Here is a 21,519-nt window from a genome sequence, read left to right on the forward strand (position 1 = left end):
ATATTCAGTATTCTTCGCCAACACCATAATTCAAATGCATCAATTCTTCTTTGGTCTTCCTTATTCATTATCCAGCTTTCACATGCATATGAGGCGATTGAAAATACCATGGCTTGGGTCAGGGGCACCTTAGTCTCCAATGTGATATCTTTGCTTTTTAACATTTTAAAGAGGTCTTTTGCAGCACATTTGCCCAATGCAATACACTGTTTGATTTCTTGACTGTTGCTTCCGTGGGCGTTGATTATGGATCCAAGTGAAATGAAATTCTTGACAACTTCAATCTTTTCTCCGTTTATCATGATGTTGCTTATCGGTCCAGTTGTGAGGATTTTTGTTTTGTTTATGTTGAGGTGTAATCCATACTGAAGGCTATAGTCTTTGATCTTCATCAGTAAGTGCTTCAAGTCCTCTTTGCTTTCAGCAAGCAAGGTTATGTCATCTTCATATCGCAGGTTGTTAATGAGTCTTTCTCCAATCCTGATGCCCGATTCTTCTTTATATAGTCCAGCTTCTTGGATTATTTGCTCAACATACCGATTGAACCTAATTAAATACAAACAGCTTTTGTTCTGGGGGAGAGACACAGGTATAAGTTCCCTGGGTGGCACAAATGGTTTGCGCTTAGCTACTAGTGGAAAGGCTGGTCGTTTGAACTGACCCAGTGGTACCATGGAAGAAAGGCCTGGTGATTCGCTTCCATAAAAATTACAGCCAAGAAAATCCTATGGAGCTCATTTCTACTCTGTAACACATGGGGTCCCCATGAGTTGGAATCAACTCAACAGCAATGGGTTTGGGTTTCTTGGGGGGTAGGGAATGTATTAAGTGCTACAATAGAGGTGAGTAGCAGGCATAACTGAGGCAGAAGGGATAGACAGCCTAGGGCAGTTAGGAAGAGTTTAAACCCTTGCGTGGAAAGTAGAAGAATGTAAGGTCACTTACAGAGATATATGTGATGCCATATGATTTTCTAAAGTTCATGAAGAAATTGAGGTAGAGGAAAAATAAGATTAGAAAAATAAGATGAGACCAGAGGTGGATTAGAACATTCAAAGCATCTGCGAGGTCCTATTCATGGAAAGCACATGTATTTCTGTGTGGCTGAGGCAGGAGGGGCCAGATCATGCAGGTCTTGCAGGCCACCCTAAGGAGAACTTGATCTTGTAAATAATGAGGAGCTATGTGGAGGCTTGCATGTTGCTATGATGCTGAACAGGTTTCAGCGGAGCTTCCAGACTAAGATGGACTGGGAGGAAAGGCCTGGCCATCTACTTCCGAAAATCAACCAGTGGAAACCCTATGGATTACAGCGGTCCAATCAGTAACCAATCATGGGGATGGCAAAGAACGGGACAGCATTTCGTTCTGTTGTGCATGAGGTGGCCATGAGTCGAGGGCAGCTCACCACCCCAACTGAAGACAAGGGTGTCGTGGTTGTATCTGGTTATTCAGAAGATGATTCTGCACGCTGGGTAAGGGGTAATCCACTCAGTAAACGCTAATGAGTGTCGACTTACTGCCAGACACTGTTCTAGGGGCTGGAGGCATAGCAGTGAGCAAAACAAAGTTCCCCACCCAACGCATGCTTCCATTCTTATGGAAAATGAAAGGCAACGAATATAACAAACAAGTAAATTATATGGTATGTTAGACAGTAATGAGTGCTTTGGAAAATAAAAGAGAAACAGGTAAGGAGAATTGGGAATGCTGGGAGTGGTGATGCTGTTGTAATTTTACATGCAGCAACCTCCCCAGAGAGAGCAAAGAGAAGACGTGTCCAGGGGTGGGGATATGCACACTGGAGGCTTGGTTTGCCCTCAGGAAGATGGATCTGGGGAAGAGGCCACACAGGCCTGGAATCAAGTTCCGGGCCATTTGGGCAGATAATTCCAAGGCTGTGATTTGGGGGAGGAAAGGAAAACAGGGGCTTCAGATGACACTTCTGCAAACACCTCCGTCCCTGTGGGGAAGGGCATAGCGGGGGAGACAGGGGTCCTCTAAAACGCGGCTCCAAGACAGAGGCCCCTCTTGCCTGAGCACTGGGTAAACTTGGGATTTTACAGTAAGTCCTGGGTTAAGAACATCTGATTTATGAATAACTCGTATTGAAGAACAGACTATTATGTTAAAAATTTGAGTTAAATACAATGGCTCGTAATAACGAACACACTATTAGTATGTAATGTATTGTTATGGTTAAGATGTTTTAGTGTATTTGGAAGTGTTCCTTAACTGTTTTAGATGCATAGAAAGGTAAAATAAATACCATATACTAAGACAAACGTTTGACTAACTGATGCTAAATAAGAACCATATGTACCTGTTCCAACTTACCTGCAAATTCATCTTAAAGACAGACTTAGGAACGGATCTTATTTGTAACCCGGGAACTGCCTGTACTGTAAGTCAGCCATCAGAAGGTTTGGGTCAGACATGGTTTGATAGATATTGTTAAAGAATCGCTCTGGCTGGTGTGCTGAGAATCAGCTGTAGGAAGGCATAGTTAGAAACATGGAGAGCAGTTACGGGGCTGTTGCAGAAATCACCACAAGAGATGATGCTAGCTCACGCTGAATATGGAAGCGGTGGAGGTGGTGAGAGGTCAAATTCTCATATATGCGAAGGGAGGGCCCATAGGACTTGTGAATGAATCAGATGTAGGATGAGAGAAGAAAGGAGTCAAAGATGACTCCAAGGTTTATGTCCTCCACCCAGAGAAGTGAAGGATGGAGCAGAGAGAAACAAGATTAGAAGATAAAAACACCAGAAAGGAGGCTCTAGGAGCCCTGCTGGTGCAGTGGTTATGCACTTGGCTGCTAACCAAAAGGTTTCCAGTTCAAACCCACCAGCCGCTCCACAGGAGAAAAATGTGGCAGTCCGCTTCCATAAAGGTTTACGGCCTTGGAAACACTATGGGCCAGGAGGGATTACTCAATAAGCATGGTAGGCACAGACTTACTTGTGCTTACTTACTAATCTGTAGCACACAATTTCACCTGTTTTTCAACACATCAAAGATGTGGTGAAGCCCATGTGGAATTGTACACTGTAGATTAGTAAGTAAACAAATTAAGCCCATGAGTACACTGCTTACTATAAGCCTGTGCGTACCTTGCTTACTGGTTAATCTGATCCTGCCTACAGGGCAGTTCTACTCTGTCCCGTAGCGTCACTGAGTCAGAAATGACTCAGTGGCAATGGGTTTTTGAAGGAGGCTCTTCTATGCTATAAGAAGAAATGATGAGAAGCTGAATTAAGGTAATGGCAGTGGGGTGATGGAAAGAAGAGGGGTCCATCCATGAAGTATCTAGGAGGTAGAATTAACAGACTTGGGCATGGACTGCACTTTCAGGATGAGAAATGAATAGGTCTTAAAGGATCCCTGGTGCCGCCATGGTTAAGCACTCAGCTATGAACCGAGAGGTTGGCAATTCAAACCCACCTAGCAGCTCCAAGGGAGAAAGACCTGGCAGTCTGCTCTCATAAAGATTCCAAAACCAAACCCGTTGCCGTTGAGTCAATTTCAACTCATAGCAAGCCTATAGGACAGAGTAGAACTGCCCCACAGGGTTTCCAAGGAGCAGGTGATGGACCTCGAACTACCAACCTCTTGGTTAGCAGCCATGCTCTTAACCACTGTGTTCATAAAGATTACAGCTTAGAAAACCCTGTGGGCCACTTCTACTCTAGCACATGGGGTTGCTGAGTCAAAATCAACTCGACAGCACCTAACAACAACAAGATGACCCTCATGATACTGGGTTGGGTAGGAGCACACGGCACTGCCAGACAGACCAGTCACTGCAGACTAGAAAGAAAGAATTGGGGCCGGAGTGTAACCATCTAGTGTTTTTTAAAGTTCTGAATTTAGTACATTAAAGAGGAGTAGAAGACCCAAGTGGGAAGGATTCTGGATAATCTCTTATTAGAAGTAATAATAAAAAAAATTTAAAAATAATAAAGTAGATACTTACTATATTATATTCTAAATAATGTGCCAAATATACATTACTTCTTTTGGGCCTATAGCTCAGTGAAGTTGGTGTTATTGTTGTCATTATAGGAAAATGAGACACAAAGAGCTTGCATAAACCTCCAAGGTCTTGTTGCTGTTGTTAATTGCCATAAAATCGGCTCCAACTCATGGCGATCTCATGTATAACAGAGCGAAATGTTGCCTGGTCCTGCACCATCCTCACGATTGTTGGTATGTTTGAGCCCACTGTTGCAACTATGGTGTCAATCCATCTCATTGGGGTTTCCCTCATTTTTGTAACCCTCTGCTTTACCAAGCAGAGGCGTCCTTTGTGTCATGGTGTCCTTTTCTACCAACTGGTCTTTCCTGAAGATGTGTCCAAAGTAAGCAAGATGAGGTCTCATCATCCTCACTTGTAAGGAGCATTCTGGCTGTACTTCCTCAAAACTGATTTGTTCGTTCTTCTGGTTGTTGTTATTGTTGTTATTTGGTGCCGTCGAGTTGGTTCTGACTCATAGCAACCCTATGTACACAGAACAAAACACAGCCCAGTCCTACACCATCCTCGCAATCATTGCTATGCTTGAGCCCATTGTTTCAGCCATTGTGTCAATCCATCTCGCTGACGGTCTTCCTCTTTTTTGCTCACCCTCCACTCTACCAAGCGTGATATCCTTCTCCAGGGACTGATCCCTCCTGATAATATGTCCAAAGTATGTGAGACGTAGTCTCGCCATCCTTGCTTCTAAGTAGCATTCTGGTTGTACTTCTTCCAAGACAGATTTGTTCGTTCTTGGTCCATTGTATATTCAATATTCTTTGCCAACACCACAATTCAAAGGCATCAATTCTTCTTCGGTCTTCCTTATTCATTGTCCAGCTTTTGCATGTATATGAGGTGATTGAAAACACCGTGGCTTTGGTCAGGTGCACCTTAGTCTTCACGGTGACATCTTTGCTTTTCAACACTTTAAAGAGGTCTCTTGAGGCAGACTTGCCCAATGCAACGTGTCTGTCAGTTTGTCATATGGTGGGGGCTTACGTGTTGCTGTGATGCTAGAAGCTATGCCACCAGTATTCGAATACCAGCAGTGTCACCCACGGTGGACAGGTTTCAGCTGAGCTTCCAGACTAAGAAAGACTAGGAAGAATGACCTGGCAGTCTACTTCTGAAAAGAATTAGCCAGTGAAAACCTTATGAATTCTTCTGGTAATCTATGGTATATTCAAGTCCAAGGTCTTAGAGATCAACAATTTTTGACCTGGCATTTGAACTCAGGTATATCTGATTTTAGAGTCTGCACTCTTAACCATTGCATGAGGCATAACTTCCTTAGAAGAAGATTATGAGGTAAGGAGGCTGCTGGTTGGAAAGTACCTTTACAACAGTGTCTTCCCTCAGTTTGCTCAAGAAGACAGTGTGCATGGAAAGCCCCCTTGGATGGGGCAGGGAAAAAGAGGAAGTCAAGGCAAGTGGAGGATGAGCCAGGAATTATTTCTGTTGCCAGAACTACATGTAACATGCAATCACTTCATGCTCTGGAAATAAGAATGATGCCTGTGTTGATTAACGTTGTGTGTCAACTTGTCTGGGCCATGATTCTCAGTGGTCTGGCAGTTATGATGTAGTTTGACAATTATTTAATGATATAATTTGGCAATTATGTAATGATATAGTCAACTCCATAATGAGATCTGCTATGAGCAGCTAATCAGTTGAAAGGGAGTTTTCTTGGGGGTGTGGCCTGCCTCCAGAATATAAATGAATGTTCCAGCAAAGCACTCACTGTGGATCCTGCATCTGGCTCATCATCATCTGACCTCTGGTTCCTGGGACTTGAGCTAGCAGCTTACCTGCCAATCTTGGGATTCATCAGCCTCTGCAGCCTGTGAGCCAGCAGCCTGCTGTCTGACCTGCTGATCTTGAGTTTGTCAGTCCCTGCAGCTACATGAGTCAAGAGAAGTCCAGCCTGACACTGACCCATGACTTGGGAATTGCCAGTCTTTACAACCATGTGAGCCATTTCCTTGAGATATATCTCTCTCTCTTTCTCTCTATACATATAAATATATATGTACTTCACTGGCTTTGCTGCTCTAGAGAACCCAGCCTAAGACATTTGGTACCAAGAGTGGTTCTAGAGAAACAAAATTGTAAGGATGAGTTTTCTAAATTGGTTCTCAAGTCTGGTGAGTCTTAAAGGTATCGATGACTCTGCTTCCAGTAGTAAAGAGGTCACTGCTAATCCATGGCATGAGGCGGTAATAGAAATACACAAAATATGACTACCAATAGATCAAGTATTGGTGAGAGGCAAGGCTCTGGGTGATTGCATGTTTGATACTTTTCTACAATTTTGCTAGAATGAGAAGTATAAGGAAGCTGGTTATTTGGTCCAGCTTTCTCTAGACAAAGTGGTGAAAGAGAGACGAGCTCAGGGCTTCAGAGTCACAGCTCAAGCACTGCATAAATGACCTCAAAGTTTCCACTTGTGCCTTGAAAGAAAGCTTTATTCCTTGAAGTAATGGAGCGGATATTGCCAAAAACCAAACCCAGAGTCTTATCATAAGAGTGGCTGAATTACAGTGCAAATTGAATTCCCGACTTTGAATGGTGTCTGAAGTTAAAGTGAGGGCATTGATTGGGAAGAAAAGGGATCCTGAAACTTAGGGTGAGGACATATGGGCAGATAATCAAGCAGCTGGGGACACTGAGCCCCTAAACTCCATTGAATCACTCCTGCCAACAGAACCAGCCCTCTCACTCCCATCTGAAGAGATTATTCCTTTTTTGTCTGCTAATTCACCCTCCCCAGTAAAACCATTAGCTCATCCACCACCATTTGATTAGATTAACCCAGCTGTGTCTAGAGAGTCTTTGTCTGAATCATCACCTGGGGAGGCATCTGAGTCATTGCATGGGGCATTCTCTGAGGCAAATGCCTTACAAAACATTGCTGAATGTTCTCAGAGCACATCCTCACCACCCATTTTTTCTTCTAGACCTATGACTAGACTCAAGTCCTAGCAAGGCCCAAAAGGTTAAGTACAAAGTGTGATTCGGGAGGAAGTACACTACACTCCAAAAGAACTGCTTAATTTTTCTAATATATACAAACAGAAAACTTGGGAATATGTGTGGAAATGGCTATTAAGGGTGTGGGATAATTGTGCAAGGAGCATAAAGTTGGATCAGTCAGAGTTTATTGATATGGATCCACTAAGCACAGATTGTTCATTCAATGTTTCAGCTCAAGAAGTTAGGAAAGGATCTAATACTTTATTTGGTTGAGCTGCTGAATCAAGGATCACATGGTAGCCATACTAAATCAGGTTGAAGTTCCAGACCTTCCTTGGTATACTGGAGAAGAAGGGATCCAAAGGCTTAGGGAAATTGGCATGCTAGAGTGGATTTATTAGGTTAGACCCACAGATCCACACATGGAGTGCCCAGAGGACACACACCTTTTACCGCAATAGTGAGGAACATATTTGCGAAGGCAGCACCAGCATCCTTGACGACTGCTATGATTGCTATTTTATGTAAGTCATATTTGACAGTGGGAGCTTCCCTAACTGAATTAAGACACCTAACTACAAAGCGGCTGATTGGACCTCATAGTGGTAGGGTCCAAGTGGCGGCACTCAGTTGACAAAGACAAGGTGGGCGTGGTTACTGTGATGAACAGCGGAGTCAAAGCAGTAATCAGAATAGTCTGACTTGTATGGACATATGGCATTGACTACTTAGTCACGTTGTCCCTAGGAGTGAAATACATGGGCAATCTACTATATATTTATTTGATATGTACGAGTGGAAGAATTCTAGATCAGTGAATGGCACTCTAACTCAAATTACCAGAAAAGAGAATCACAGCCCCTCAATCAGTTCCTAGAATTGAGTGGGTTTACAGGCCCACAATCCCTTGAATGAGGGGGAGGCTATGTCCCCTTGAGGAAGGACTCCACTACACTGCCAAAAATTTATACTGTTAATTTTTCTCCCAGCCTTCCCCAAAGGGAACTTTGGCTTTTTACAAGAGTGACTATTCATTGGGGTAAAGGAAATAACCAGACTTTTTGGGGGATTACTGGATATTGGTTTTAAACTGACAGTAATTCCAGGGGACCAAAATGTCACTGTGGCCCACCTGTCAGAGTGGGGGTGTATGGAGGTCAGGTTATTGATGGAGTGTTAGCTCATGTCTGTCTCACATGAGTCTAGTGGGTCACTGCACCCATGCTATAGTGATTTCACCTGTTCCAGAATGCATAATTGGAATAGACATACTCAGTAACTGGCAGAATCCCAGATTGTATCCCCGACATGTGGAGTAGGCGTTATTATGGTAGGAAAGGCTAAGTAGAAGCCATTAGAACCGCCCCTACATAGGAAAATAGTAAACCAAACGCAATACTGCATTCCTGGAGGGATTGCAGAGATTACTGCCATCATCAAGGACTTGAAGGATGCAGGGATGGTGATTCCCACCACATCCCCATTCAGCTTGTCTATTTGGCCTGTGAAAAAAACAGGTGGATCTTGGAGAATGACAATGGATTATCCAAAACTTAACTAGGTGGTAATTCCAATTGCAGCTGCTGTTCCACATGTGGTTTCATTACTCTAGCAAATTAATACATCTCCTGGTACCTGATATGCAGCTATTGATCTGGCTAATGCCTTTTTCTCCATACCTGTTTCAAAGGAACACCAGAAGCAGTTTGCCGTCAGCTGGCAAGGCCAGCAATACACCTTCACCGTCCTACCTCAGAGGTATATCAACTCTCCAGCCCTATGTCATAACTTAGTCCACAGTGTCCTTGATCACCTTTCCCTTCCATGAGATGTCACACTGGCCCATTACACTGATGACATTATGCTAATTGGACCTAACCAAAAAACCAAACCTGTTGCCATCGAGTTGATTCCGACTCATAGTGACCCTATAGGACAGAGTAGAACTGCCCCATATGGTTTCCAAGGACCGCCCGGTGGATTCGAAGTGCTGACCTTTTGGTTAGCAGCCATAGCTCTTAAACACTATGCCACCAGGGTTTCCTAATAAGGAAGAAATATCAATGACTCTAGACTCATTGGTAAAACATCTCTGAATGAGCCAAAGAAGTGAAGATATTTGTGTCTCATGTGATTGTTCACCAAACGGTGATCTCAGTGAGTAGTAGGATTTTAACAATCAAGTGACTAGCATAACACGTTCTGTGGAAACCAGTAATCTTCTTTCCCTAGCCACTCCTGTCATTGCCAATGGGCTCATGAGCTAAGTGGCCATGGTGGCAGGGATGACGGTTATACATGGGCTTATCGACATGGAACTCCATTCACCAAGGCTGACTTGGTTACAGCCACTGCTGAGTGCCCAATCTGCCAGCAGTAGAGACCAATACTGAGTCCCTGATATGGCAGCATTTCTCAAGGTTATCAGTGAGCAACCTGGTGGCAGATTGACTACACTAGACTGCTTCCATCATGGAAAGGGAAGAATTTTGTTCTTACTGGAATAGAGGCTTACTCTGGATACTGATTTGCCTTCCATGCACGCAATGCTTCTGCCAATATTACCATCCATGGACTTACAGAATGCCTTATTCACCATCATGGTATCAAGGGAAACACTTCACAGCAAATGAAATGTAGCAATGGGTCCATGCTCATGGAATTCATTTGTCTTACCATGTTTCCCATCATCCTGAAGCAGCTGGATTAACAGAACAATGGAATGGTTTTCCAAAGACACAATTACGGTGCCAGCTATGTAGCAATATCTTGCAGGGTTGGGGCAATATTCTCCAGGAGGCTGTATATGCTGTAAGCCAGCATCCAATATATGCTGTGTCTTCCATAGCCAGGATTCATGGGTCCAGAAATCAAGGGTGGAAATGGGAGTGCCACTGCTCACTATCACCCTTTGTGACCCATTTGCAAAATTTTTGCTTCCTGTCCGGTTGACCCTATGCTCTAAGTGTCTAGAAGTCTTAGTTGTAAAGGGAGAAATGCTCCCACCTGGAGACACATCACTGATTCTATTGACCTGAAAGTTAAGAATGTCACCTGGCCACTTTGGGCATTTCATGCCTCTGGATCAACAGGCAAAGAAGGGAGTTACCGTACTGGCTGGTATGATTGTTCCTGATCAACAAGAGGAAATCTGATATTACATAATGGAGGTAAAGAAGAGTATGTCTGGAATACAGGAGATCCCTTAGGGTGTCTCTTAGTACTACAATACCCTCTGATTAAAGTCAATGGAAAACTACAGCAACCCAATTCTGACATGACTACTAATGGTCTAGACCCTTCAGGAACAAAGGTTTGGGTCACCCCACAAGGCAAAGAACCATCACCAGCTGAGGTGCTTGCTGAGGGTAAAGGTGATACAGAATCGGTGGTGGAAGAAGATAGTTCTAAATACCAATTAGGAACACATGACCAGTTGCAGAAACAAGGGCTGTAATTGTTATGAGTATTTCTTCCTTGTATGTGTACATCAAACATTTTTGTTTTCTTCACTTATAAAATAAAGAAGTGGACAGAGCTAGTGCATTTTCGGTTGCATGCATGTTAGTTGTATCATGTTACGTGCACGTATGACTTTATAATTGTCTTTATTTAGAGATTATGTATGGTTTAAGGAGATGTATATAGGTGCCAAGTTGACAAGGGGTGGACTGTGATGGTTAAGGTTGTCTGTAAACTTGTCTGGGCCATGATTCTCAGTGGTTTGGCAGTTACGATGTAGTTTGACAATTATGTAATGATCTAATTTGGCAGTTATGTAATGATGTAATCAACTCCCTGATGAGATCTGCTATGAGCAGGTAATCAGTTGAAAGGGAGTTTCCTTGGGGATGTGACCTGCCCCCAGTATATAAATGAATGTTCCAGCAAGACTCTCACTCTGGATCCTGCATCCAGCTTGTCATAATCTGACCTCTGGTTCCTGGGACCTGAGCTAGCAGCTTACCGGACAATCGTGGGATTTGTCAGCCTCCACAGCCTGTGAGCCAGCAGCCTGCCACCTGACCTGCTGATCTTGGGTTTGTCAGCCCAAGCAGCTACACAAGTCATTGGAAGCCCCTAGCCTGATGCCTGAACCACAACTTGGGACTTAAACCACCCTCTACAACTGTGTGAGCTGTTTCCTTGAGATAAATTCTCTGTGTGTGTGTGTGTGTGTATATATATATATATATATATGCATAACTATATATATTTATATGCTTCACTGCTTTTGCTTCTCTAGAGAACTCAGCCTGAGACACTGGCCTAGTGCCAGGCCTGCTGGTGTAGCATAAGGTGATACCTTTTCTGGATATGTTTGCATTTTGGTAAGAAAAAGGACCTTATACTTCAGCTAAACTGTACCTTGAGTACTTCCCTATGGAAAGCACTTGATTCTGTTCCCAGTTGTTTCCCAAGGGCTGCCATAATCTCTCTCTCTTTCTAAAATCAAAACAAAAATACATCCCCATGTAGAATTCACAATCCCCTCTAGCTACTCCCTCATTTCTCTTTTTACTGTTATAACATTCTTCTCTGAAGAGTTGCCTATATTCTGTTGTCTCCACATCCTTGCCTCCTATTCTCTCTCAAACCCACTCAGGCTTGCATCTGCACCAAATCCACTGATACTGTACTTGTTGAGGCCACCAATGGCTGCTAAATCTGTGCTGCTAAATCCAACTCTCAGGGGCATTTGACTCCACTGATCACTCTGTCCTTGAAACACCATTGTTTCCTTTTTGCCCTCCCTCTCCATCTTCTTTGCTGGCTCTGAATTGAATTATCTTGGTACCCTTGCCACAAATCAATTGGCCATGGCTGTATGAATTTATTTCTGGACTGTCAATTCTATTCCATTGATCTGTGTATCTATCCTCATTCTCGAACCACACAGTCTTTTCTGGCATCTTCGCCTTTCAAAGACATAACATGTTGGAATGCCCCAGATCTCAATCCTTGGATACTTTCTCTTCCTGATCACTCTTTAGGTGATTTCATGCAGCCCCAAAGTGTAAATAGAATTTACACATTGGCGACTTCCAAATTTATATCTCTACCCCAAACTCCAGAAACCTGTTATCCAACTGCCTACTAAATATGTCCACTTGGATGTCTAATAGGCATCTCAAACCAAACATGTTTCAAACACAATTCTTGATTTCTCCTCCCTAATCTGCTTCTCCTTTACGATCCTTCATTTTAATAAATTGTCCTAGTGACTGAAGTCCCAAACCTAGGAATTTTCCTGAATTTCTTTATTTTCCTCACACTTCTTATCCAACCTGTTAGCAATTCTCATCAGGTCTTCTTTCAAAATATGAAAGACTTAAACAAATGGAAAGCCATCCCATGTTAATGGGTTATAAAACTTAATATTAAGATAAAAATACTCCCAAAATTGATCTACACGTTCAACATAATCCCTGCCAAAATTCCTGTCAAAAAAGTACCTTTTTTTGACAAAAATTGACAAGCTGGTCCTAAAACTCATATGAAATTCAAGGGAGCCAGAATAGCCAAAATAATCTTGAAAAAGAAGAAGAACAACAAAAAAGAACAAAGTTGAAGGACCCACACTTCCTGATTTCAAAACTTACTACAAAGGTACAGTAACCAAGACCACGTGGTACTAGAATAAGGATACACATATAGATCAATAGAATAGAATTGACAGTCCAGAAGTAATCTATGGTCAATTTATTTTTGACATGGGTGCTGAGACAATTCAATGGGTGAAAGAATAGTCTTTCTTCCAACTGGATATCTACACGCAAAAGAAAGAATTTGGACCTTTACCTCACACTATATGGAAAAATTAACTCAAAATGGATCAAAGAGCTAAATGTAACAACTAAAACTATAAAATTTGTAAAAGAAAACATAGGTATAAATCTTTATGACCTGGGATTAGACAATGGTTTCTTACATAGGACACCTAAAGCACAATCAAAGAATAAATAAACAGAACTTCATCAAAATTAAAAACTTTTGTGCTTCCAATGACACTATCAAAGTGTGAAAAACAACCCGTAGAACGGGAGAAAATTTTTCCAAGTCATATATTTGACAAGGGTCTAATACCCAGGATATATAAAGAGCTCACAACTCAACAACAAAAAGACAAATAATGCTAAAGGGGTAAAGATTCAAATAGACATTTTTTCAAAGAAGACATACAAATGGTCAATAAGCACATGAAAATAGGCATAATGTCAGTAGTCATTAGGGAAATGAGAAGTAAAACTTCAATGAGACACCATTTCACACTCAGTAGATAGTGATAATAAAAAAACAAACATTACCCATTGTTGGTGAGGATTTGCTGGTGAGACTGAAGTGGTGAAGCCACTGTGGAAAACAGTCTGGCAGTTCCTCAAAAAGTTAAAGAGTAACCGTATGACCCAGCAGTTCCACTCCTAGGTATATACCCAAGAGAAATGAAAATATATATCCACACAAAAAGTGTACATGAATGTTCATGGCAGCATTATTCAGAACAACCAAAAAGTAGAAACAATTCAAATGTCTAACAACAGATGAATGGATAAACAAATGAGGTATATCCATAACAAAAAACAAAAACACAAACTCGTTGCTGTGGAGTAGGTTCCCACTCACAGCCACCCTACAGGACGGAGTAGAACTGCCCCATAGAGTTTCCAAGGCTATAATCTTTATGGAAACAGACTGCCACATCTTTCTTCCGTGAAGCAGATGGTGGGTTTGAACTGCCAACCTATCGGCAGCCGAGTGTTTAACCTCTGTACAACCAGGGCTCCTTTTTGTATATCCATGCTATGGAATATTATGCAGCCATAGAAAGGAGTGAAGTATTGATACATGCTACAACATGGATGAACTTTGAACTCATTATGCTAAATGAAAGAAGCCAGTCACAAAATGCCACATATCGTATAATTGCATTTATACAAAATGTCCAGGATAGGCAAACTATATAGACGTAAAGTAGATTAGTGGTTTCCAGGGACTAGAGGAAAGGGGAAATGGGGAGTTCTGCTAATAGGCACAAGGTTTCTTTTCGAAGCGATGGAAATGTTCTGGAATTAAATAATGGTGACAATTGCACAACTCTATGAATATACTAAAAACCACTGAATTGTACACATAAAAAAGATTTCCTGTCTCTCTCTGTCACCCTCTCTCTCTGTATATATGTGTTTTTGTGTGTGTGTGTGTATATATAACTATAGGGTCACTATGAGTCCGCATTGACATGATGGCAACGGGTTTGGGTTGTTGTTTTTTTTTTAATATATCCTTCTATTGTATGTCACTAGTGGTTGTTGTGTAAATTTGAGTAATAGTCGTATTAACTGGTTTTCCTTGGAGGCATATGGATATTGTCCTATCACTGACAGCGTTGTACTTCAGGATAGATCTTGAAATGTTCTTTTTGATAACAAATGCTATGCTATTCCTCTTCAGTTTGTCATTCCTGTTGTTACGGGTTGAATTGTGTCCCCCAAAAATGTGTGTCAACTTGTCTAGGTCATTGTCTGTTCCACCATTGTACTCTGGAAGCAGATAACTTGTATTCTGGATCTCACAGATGAAGAGAAATTTTTGTATTTTGGACTTGGAGTTGATTTAAAGACTTCTATGGGGTGAAGGTGTTTTACATGTGTCAAGGACATGGATTTTGGGGCCAAAGGGTAGAATGTTATGGATTGAATTGTGTCCCCCCAAAATGTGTGTCAACTTGGCTAGGCCATGAGTCCCAGTATTGTGTGATTGTCCACCATTTTGTCATCTGATTGGACTTTCCTTTGTGTTGTAAATCCTACCCCTACGATGTTAATGGGGCAGGATTAGAGGCAGTTATGTTAATGAGGCAGGATTCAATTTACAAGATTAGGTTGTATCTTGAGTCAATCTCATTTGACATATATAAGAGAGAGAAGTGAGCAGAGAGAAGGCAGGCCTCATACCACCAAGCAAGAAGAGCCAGAAGCAGAGCACATCCTTTGGACCTGGAGTCCCTGCACTGAGAAGCTCCTAGACCAGGGAAAGATTGACGACAAGGACTTTCCCCTAGAGTCGACAGAGAGAGAAAGACTTCCCTGAAGTTGGCACCCTGAATTCAGACTGCTAGCCTCCTAGATTATGTGAAAATAAATTTCTCTTCTTTAAAGCCATCCACTTGTGGTATTTCTATTATACCAGCACTAGATAACAAAGACATCCTGCATAGTAGACCATATGATTGTCTGATTCAAAATGGCCAATATCAGTCCATTTCAACTCACTAATGCTTAGGATATCCATCTTTATTCATTCCATTTCATTTTTGAAGACTTCCACTTTTCCTAGATTCATACTTTGTACCTTCCATGTTCCAATTATTAATAGATGTTTGCAGCTATTTGTTCTCCTTTTGAGTAGTCCCACAGCAGCAAATGAAGGTCACAAAGCTTTACTCCATCCATTTCATTAAGGTTAACTCTACTTTGAGGAGGCAGCTCTTCCGCAGTCATATTTTAAGTGCCTTCCAAGAGGGTTCATCTTCTGGCACTATATCAGGCAACGTTCCACTGCAATTCATAAGGGTTTCACTGGCCAATTTTTCAGAAATAGATCATCAGGTCCTTCTTCCTAGTCTGTATTAGTCTGGAAGCTCTGCTGAAACCTGTCCATCGTGGGTTACCCTGCTGGTATTTGAAATACCAGTGGCATAGTTTCCAGCCTCACAGCAACAACCAAGCTACCACAGTACCAAAAACTGACAGACAAGTGGTGGAAATTGAAGATTTTTATCAATTTCTGCAGTCTGAAATTGATCAAACATGCCATCAAGATGCACTGAAAATTGGAATGAGAAAGTTGGAAACAAAGAAGAAGGATTGGTAGTTAGAAAATATGGCATTGGTGATAGAAACGATGAAGGAGATTGCATGGTAGAAATTTGCAAGACCAATGGCTTATTCATTAGAAATACTTTTTTTCAATAACATAAATGGCAACTATACTCATGGACATCACCGGATGGAATAAGAAGGAATCAAATCGACTACATCTGTGAAAAGAGACAATGGAAAAGCTCAATATCATCAGTCAGAACAAGGCTAGGAGTCGACTGCAGAAAACATCAATTGCTCATATGCAAATTCAATTTGAAGCTGAAGAAAAATTTTAAAAGTTCACGAGAGCCAAAATATGACCTTGAATGTATCCCACCTGAATTTGGAGACCATCTCAAGAACAGATTTTACACTGAACACTAATGACTGAAGACCAGACGAGCTGTGGGATGACATCAAGAACATCATACATGAAGAAAGCAAAGGTCATTATAAAGACAGGAAAGAAAGAAAATACCAAAATAGATGTCAGAAGAGACTCTGAAACTTGCTTTTGAAGGTAGAATAGCTAAAGCAAATGGAAGAAATGTTGAAGTAAAAGAGCTGAACAAAAGATTTCAAAGGGCAGCTTGAGAAGGCAAAGTATTATAATGACAAGTGCAAAGACCTGGAGTTAGAAAACCAAAAGGGAAGAACAGTCTCAGCATTTCTCAAGCTGAAAGAACAGAAGAAAAAATTCAAGCCTTGAGTTGCAGTATTGAAGGATTCTATGCAGAAAATATTAAACAATGCAGGAAGCATCAAAAGAAGATGGAAGGAATACACAAACTCACTGTACCAAAAAGAATTGGTCGATGTGCAACCATTTCAAGAGGTATCATGTGATCAAGAACTGATAGTGTTGAAGAAAGAAATCCAAGCTGCACTGAAGTTATTGGCAAAAAACAAAGCTCTAAGAATTGATGGAATACCAATTGAGATGTTTCATCAAACGGATGCAGTGTTGGAGGTGCCCACTTGTCTACGCCAAGAAATTTGAAAGACAGCTACCTGGCCAACCAACTGGAAGTGATCCATATTTGTCCTATTCCAAAGAAAGGTGATAAAACAGAAAGCTGAAATTATCAAACAATGCCATTAATATCACACACAAGTATAATTTTGCTGAAGATAATTCAAAAAGAGTTGCAGCAATACATGGACAGGGAATTGCCAGAGATTCAAGCCAGATTCAGAAGAGGACATGGAACAAGGTATATCATTGCTGATGTCAGATGGCTCTTGCCTGAAAGCAGAGAATACCAGAAAAAAGTTTACCTGTGTTTTATTGACTATGCAAAGGCATTCAATTGTGTGGATCATAACAAATTATGGATAGCATTTCAAAGAATGGAAATTTCAGTACACGTAATTGTGCTTATGAGGAACCTGTACATAAACCAAGAAGCAGTTGTTCAAGAAGAACAAGGGGATACTGCCTGGCTGAAAATCAGGAAAGGTGTGAGTCAGGGTTGTATCCTTTCACCATACTTATTCGATCTGTATGCTGAGCAAGTAATTCAAGAAGCCGGACTATATGAAAAAGAAGGTGGCATCAGGATTGGAGGAAGACTCATTAACAACCTGTGATATGCACACGACACAACCTTGTTTTCTGAAAGCAAAGAGGACTTGAAGTGCTTACGGATGAAGATCAAAGACTACTGCCTTCAGTATGGGTTACACCTCAACATAAAGAAAAGAAAATCCCTCACAACTGGACCAATAAGCAACATCATGATAAACGGAGAAAAGATTGAAGTTATCAAGGATTTCATTTTACTTGGGTCCACAATCAAAGACCATGGAAGCAGCAGTCAAGAAATTAAGCGACGTTTTGTGCTGGGCAAATCTGCTGCAAAAGATTTCTCTAAAGTGTTAAAAAGCAAGGATGTCACCTTGAGGACCAAAGTGCACCTCACCCAAGCCATGGTACTTTCAATCACCTCATATGCATGTGAAAACTGGACAATGAATGAGGAAGACGGAAGAATTGATACCTTTGAGTTACGGTTTTGGCGAAGAATACTGAATATACCATGGACTGCCAGAAGGAAGAACAAATCTGTCTTGGAAAAAGTACAGCCAGAATGCTCCTTAGAAGCAAGGATGGCAAGACTTTGTCTTATGTACTTTGGACATGTCATCAGGAGGGACCAGTTTCTGGAGAAGGACATCATACTTGGTAAAGTAAACCTAAAGGAAAAGAAAACAAACCCATTGCCATCAAATTGATTCTGACTCATATCAACCCATAGGACAGAGTAGAACTTCCCACAGGGTTTCCAAGAAGTGGCTGGTCGATTCGAACTGCTGAGAGGAAGACCCTCAACGAGATGGATGGACACAGTGGCTGCAGTAATGGGCTCAAGCACTGCAAGGACTGTGAGGATGGTGCAGGACCGGACAGTGTTTCATTCTGTTTTACATAGGGTCACTATGAGTTGGAATCAACTTGAGGGCACCGAACAACAACAGTAACTATTTTATGTCAATTATACCTCAAGAAAGCTGCTCAAAAATCAAAACTAAATTAAAAGGTAAAGGAGAAGAATATATATAATCCTCAACAGACCACTTCTCACCCCTGTCATCCATCATCGTAACAGAAACTATCCTCATATCTGCAAAGGCATTAGCCTCCTAACTGATCTTTCTGCTTCTGCTCTTGCCCAACCGACTTTCCCTCCCAACAATAATCTATTGTCTACACTGCAGTTGAGTCCTTTTTAAAAATGTAATGAGATCATGTTGATCTGATCAAAATCCCCCAACACTTTCCATTACACCCAGAGCATCTCTGCTTTTACTATTTAACTGTACGGAGGTTTCCCTTGAAGAAATTGTTCCATAGCTAATAAAAGTATGAAAGCCTCTTTGAGGACAGAATAGCTGACAGTGGTATATCCTGAGCCTTTCGCTTTCAACTATAAGAAGTCCTTGGGTGGGAGAAAGGCTGGGAATAATGGAAGGAGGACCAGGAGGTAGAACAGGACCAAAGCTGGGCACCACCCTACGGAGCCAGTTTCCTGCTCTTCCTTTCTAAACCTCTTAGTAACAGGTAGTTCGTGGGCAGTCTCAAACACCACACTCAAGAAAACTCAACTTTCTTGCCTGCTCAGTCAACTGTCAAGTATTTATGGAGAATCTATGTCCTCCTGAGCACTATCCCAGAGTGTCTGACCTCTGGAGTTCCAGTTCAGCTGGAGAAGATGGTGTGCACTATTCATTTGACAAAGAAGATCAGAAGAATTACAGAAAGCTTCATGGGATAGATAAAGAGGCATAGATAACTGCCAGTGTAGGTGACTCATGAGGACTGGTTCATAATCAGAGAAGACTGTTAGAAAAGGAGGAAGCGCTTCTAATTTAGACTGATAAAGAGCGAGTCACTTCCTCTTACCCTTTCTCTCCTCTCCTCCAGGCAATGAACCCTCGGTGTCTCTTCCCAGCTCCTCTCCACCAACACCATCCTCCGCTTCCTGCAAGAGATTTGTTTACCAGTCATTTCCCAGTTTTCAGCAGTGAGCAAATCACCAAATCATGAGACCCAGCAAGGCTGCAGAAGGCCCTGAGACTTTCAATTTTCTGTTTCAGATCCGGTACAGAACATGTTCCTTCTCCTGCTATTGTTGAGTCTGGGGATGCAGCTTTGGCAGACAGCAGGTAAGGAAGAACAAAGGGAGTGGGGCTGAGGAAGAGAAGCTGGGGTGGCCCCTGGCTGAAGCCAACGGGGAGGGCTTTCTTTGAGAGGAAGAGTGATCACTGGGCTGTTAGAAACCCAGCAGAAAGAACGGTGCTCAGGGTGGCTTGTGCATGCCAACGACTAAGAATGTTCACTCATCCACCCCAACTATCCAATGAAGGTAGTGATAAGGATACAGGCTCCCTCTGACCACGTGCATCTGAACTGAGTCTAGAGGGCTGATTTCACATAAAGGAGAGATGTCTGCCCTTCTGGCATGGAGAGTGAGGAGACTATGGTCAGGGGGATACCTGGCAGATGCCTTCACTCTAACACTTGTTGCAGATATTCTGCCAATTACTGGCATATTCCTTTGAGTTTCTCTTTTAAAAAGCAATGGTAGCAGTCTATTGGACATTTGCACCTTAATGTGGATTACTTGAATTGAAAAATCTGATTCTCCCTAAGGTCTACATGAATAACAAACCTTGGGCTATGTGTTTGGATGTTGAAGAAAGGAGTTCTACTGGAGGGTGTGGGTGGGCAGGAAGGAAGCAGTTCCAGAGTCTGTTGGTCTCCTAGGGAAGGTAGTTCAGATCATTTGAGCAAGCAGTCAGGACCACGAGTACATCATTTTGGGTGAACCCCAGGAGGTAAGAGAGGAAGACAGAGGTGGGGACAGAGGATTAGGTCCTTGGTGATAGCAGCCCCAGCCCCATGGGAAATCCTTTAACATTTGCCTTTCATTGAGAAATAACAGCTTTTTTGGCACTGACAACCTTTTGAGAGCCTTGTCCTCCCTTCCAGGTAGTGCCAACCTGCTATTTTCCCAGTCACATTCCTCTTTCTCCCTTGGGCTGACCAGCCTGATCTGGGTCTAGAGACATAAGGACAGGGCCCTAGTTGGGAAAGACCCCAATATCCTGTTGGCTCCAGTTCCTCATGCTTTATAGGCAAACCCTCCCCTCATTCTTAAGCCCTGGCTTGGGGGTTGTTAGTTGCCATGGCAACTCTATGTGTGCTCCATATGGTTTTCAAGACTGTGACCTTTCGGAAGCAGTTCACCAGGCCTGTCTTCCAAGATGCCTCTGGGTGGGTTCGAACAACCAAACTTTCAGCTAGCAGTCCAGAGTTTAACCAGTTGCACCACTCAGGGACTCCTAAGCCCTGGCACCCACTGATCTATTCTCTGACCTTATAGTTATAACTTTTCCAGGATGTCATATAAACAGGATCATTCATTACATACTGTTTTTCGTCCAGCTTCTTTCACTTAGCATAATACATTTGAGATTCATCTCTATTGTTGTATGTATCAGTAACTCACTCTCTTTTGTTGCTGAGTAGTAGTCCATTGTATGGATGTACCACATTTTGTTTATTCATTCCCCAGCTGAGGGACATTTGGATTGTTTCTAGTTTTTGGCTATTACAAATAAAGCTGCTATAAAATTTGCATATAGGTTTTTGTGTGAACATAGGTTTTTATTTCATTTGGGTAAATATCTGGGAGTGGAATTGCTGGGTCATATAGTAAGTATATGTTTACCTTTATAGGAAACTGCTAAACTTTGCCAGAGTGGCTGTACTGTTTTTGCATTCCAGCCAGCAATGTCTGAGAGTTAAAATTTCTCCACATTTTTGCCAGCACTTGTTGTTGATATTTTTTCGGTCATTTGAATATATGGCTTGGCATTTCTCAAGATGAAAGAACTGAAGAAAAAATTCAAGCCTCGAGTTGCAATATTGAAGGATTCTACAGGCAAAATATTGTATTGAACAATGCAGGAAGAATCAAAAGAAGATGGAAGGAATACACAGAGTCACCGTACCAAAAAGAATTGGTCGATGTTCAACCATTTCAGGAGGTACCATATGATCAAGAACCGATGGTACTGAACGAAGAAGTCCAAGCTGCATTGAAGGCACTGACAAAAAACAAGGCTTCAGGAATTGACAGAATACCAACTGA

The 21,519-nt window shown here is 42.0% G+C and overlaps 1 protein-coding gene and 1 long non-coding RNA gene across 7 annotated transcripts in view; one reads left to right on the forward strand and one right to left on the reverse strand.

Moving 5' to 3' along the window:
- LOC111820065 (uncharacterized) overlaps positions 1-21,519 on the reverse strand; it is a 51,175-nt gene that overhangs the window by 23,007 nt on the left and 6,649 nt on the right. For both annotated transcript variants that reach the window (XR_002823588.1, XR_002823589.1), the window contains exon 2: positions 19,266-19,344. This is a non-coding gene — a long non-coding RNA (uncharacterized LOC111820065). The remainder of the gene's footprint in view (positions 1-19,265; positions 19,345-21,519) is intronic.
- PDCD1LG2 (programmed cell death 1 ligand 2) overlaps positions 1-21,519 on the forward strand; it is a 65,093-nt gene that overhangs the window by 10,496 nt on the left and 33,078 nt on the right. For 3 of the 5 annotated variants that reach the window (XM_023728598.1, XM_023728597.1, XM_023728599.1), the window contains exon 1: positions 19,337-19,528. In XM_023728598.1, coding sequence (XP_023584366.1) covers positions 19,474-19,528 — 55 coding nt within the window. In that variant the 5' untranslated portion in view covers positions 19,337-19,473. Of the gene's footprint in view, positions 1-5,849; positions 5,995-19,336; positions 19,529-21,519 lie in introns of those variants that run through there. The other 2 variants (XM_023728596.1, XM_023728595.1) reach the window with 2 other exon arrangements.

This window comes from Trichechus manatus, unplaced genomic scaffold (assembly GCF_000243295.1).
Source record: "Trichechus manatus latirostris isolate Lorelei unplaced genomic scaffold, TriManLat1.0 scaffold00025, whole genome shotgun sequence".
NCBI classification, from domain to species: Eukaryota; Metazoa; Chordata; class Mammalia; order Sirenia; family Trichechidae; genus Trichechus; species Trichechus manatus.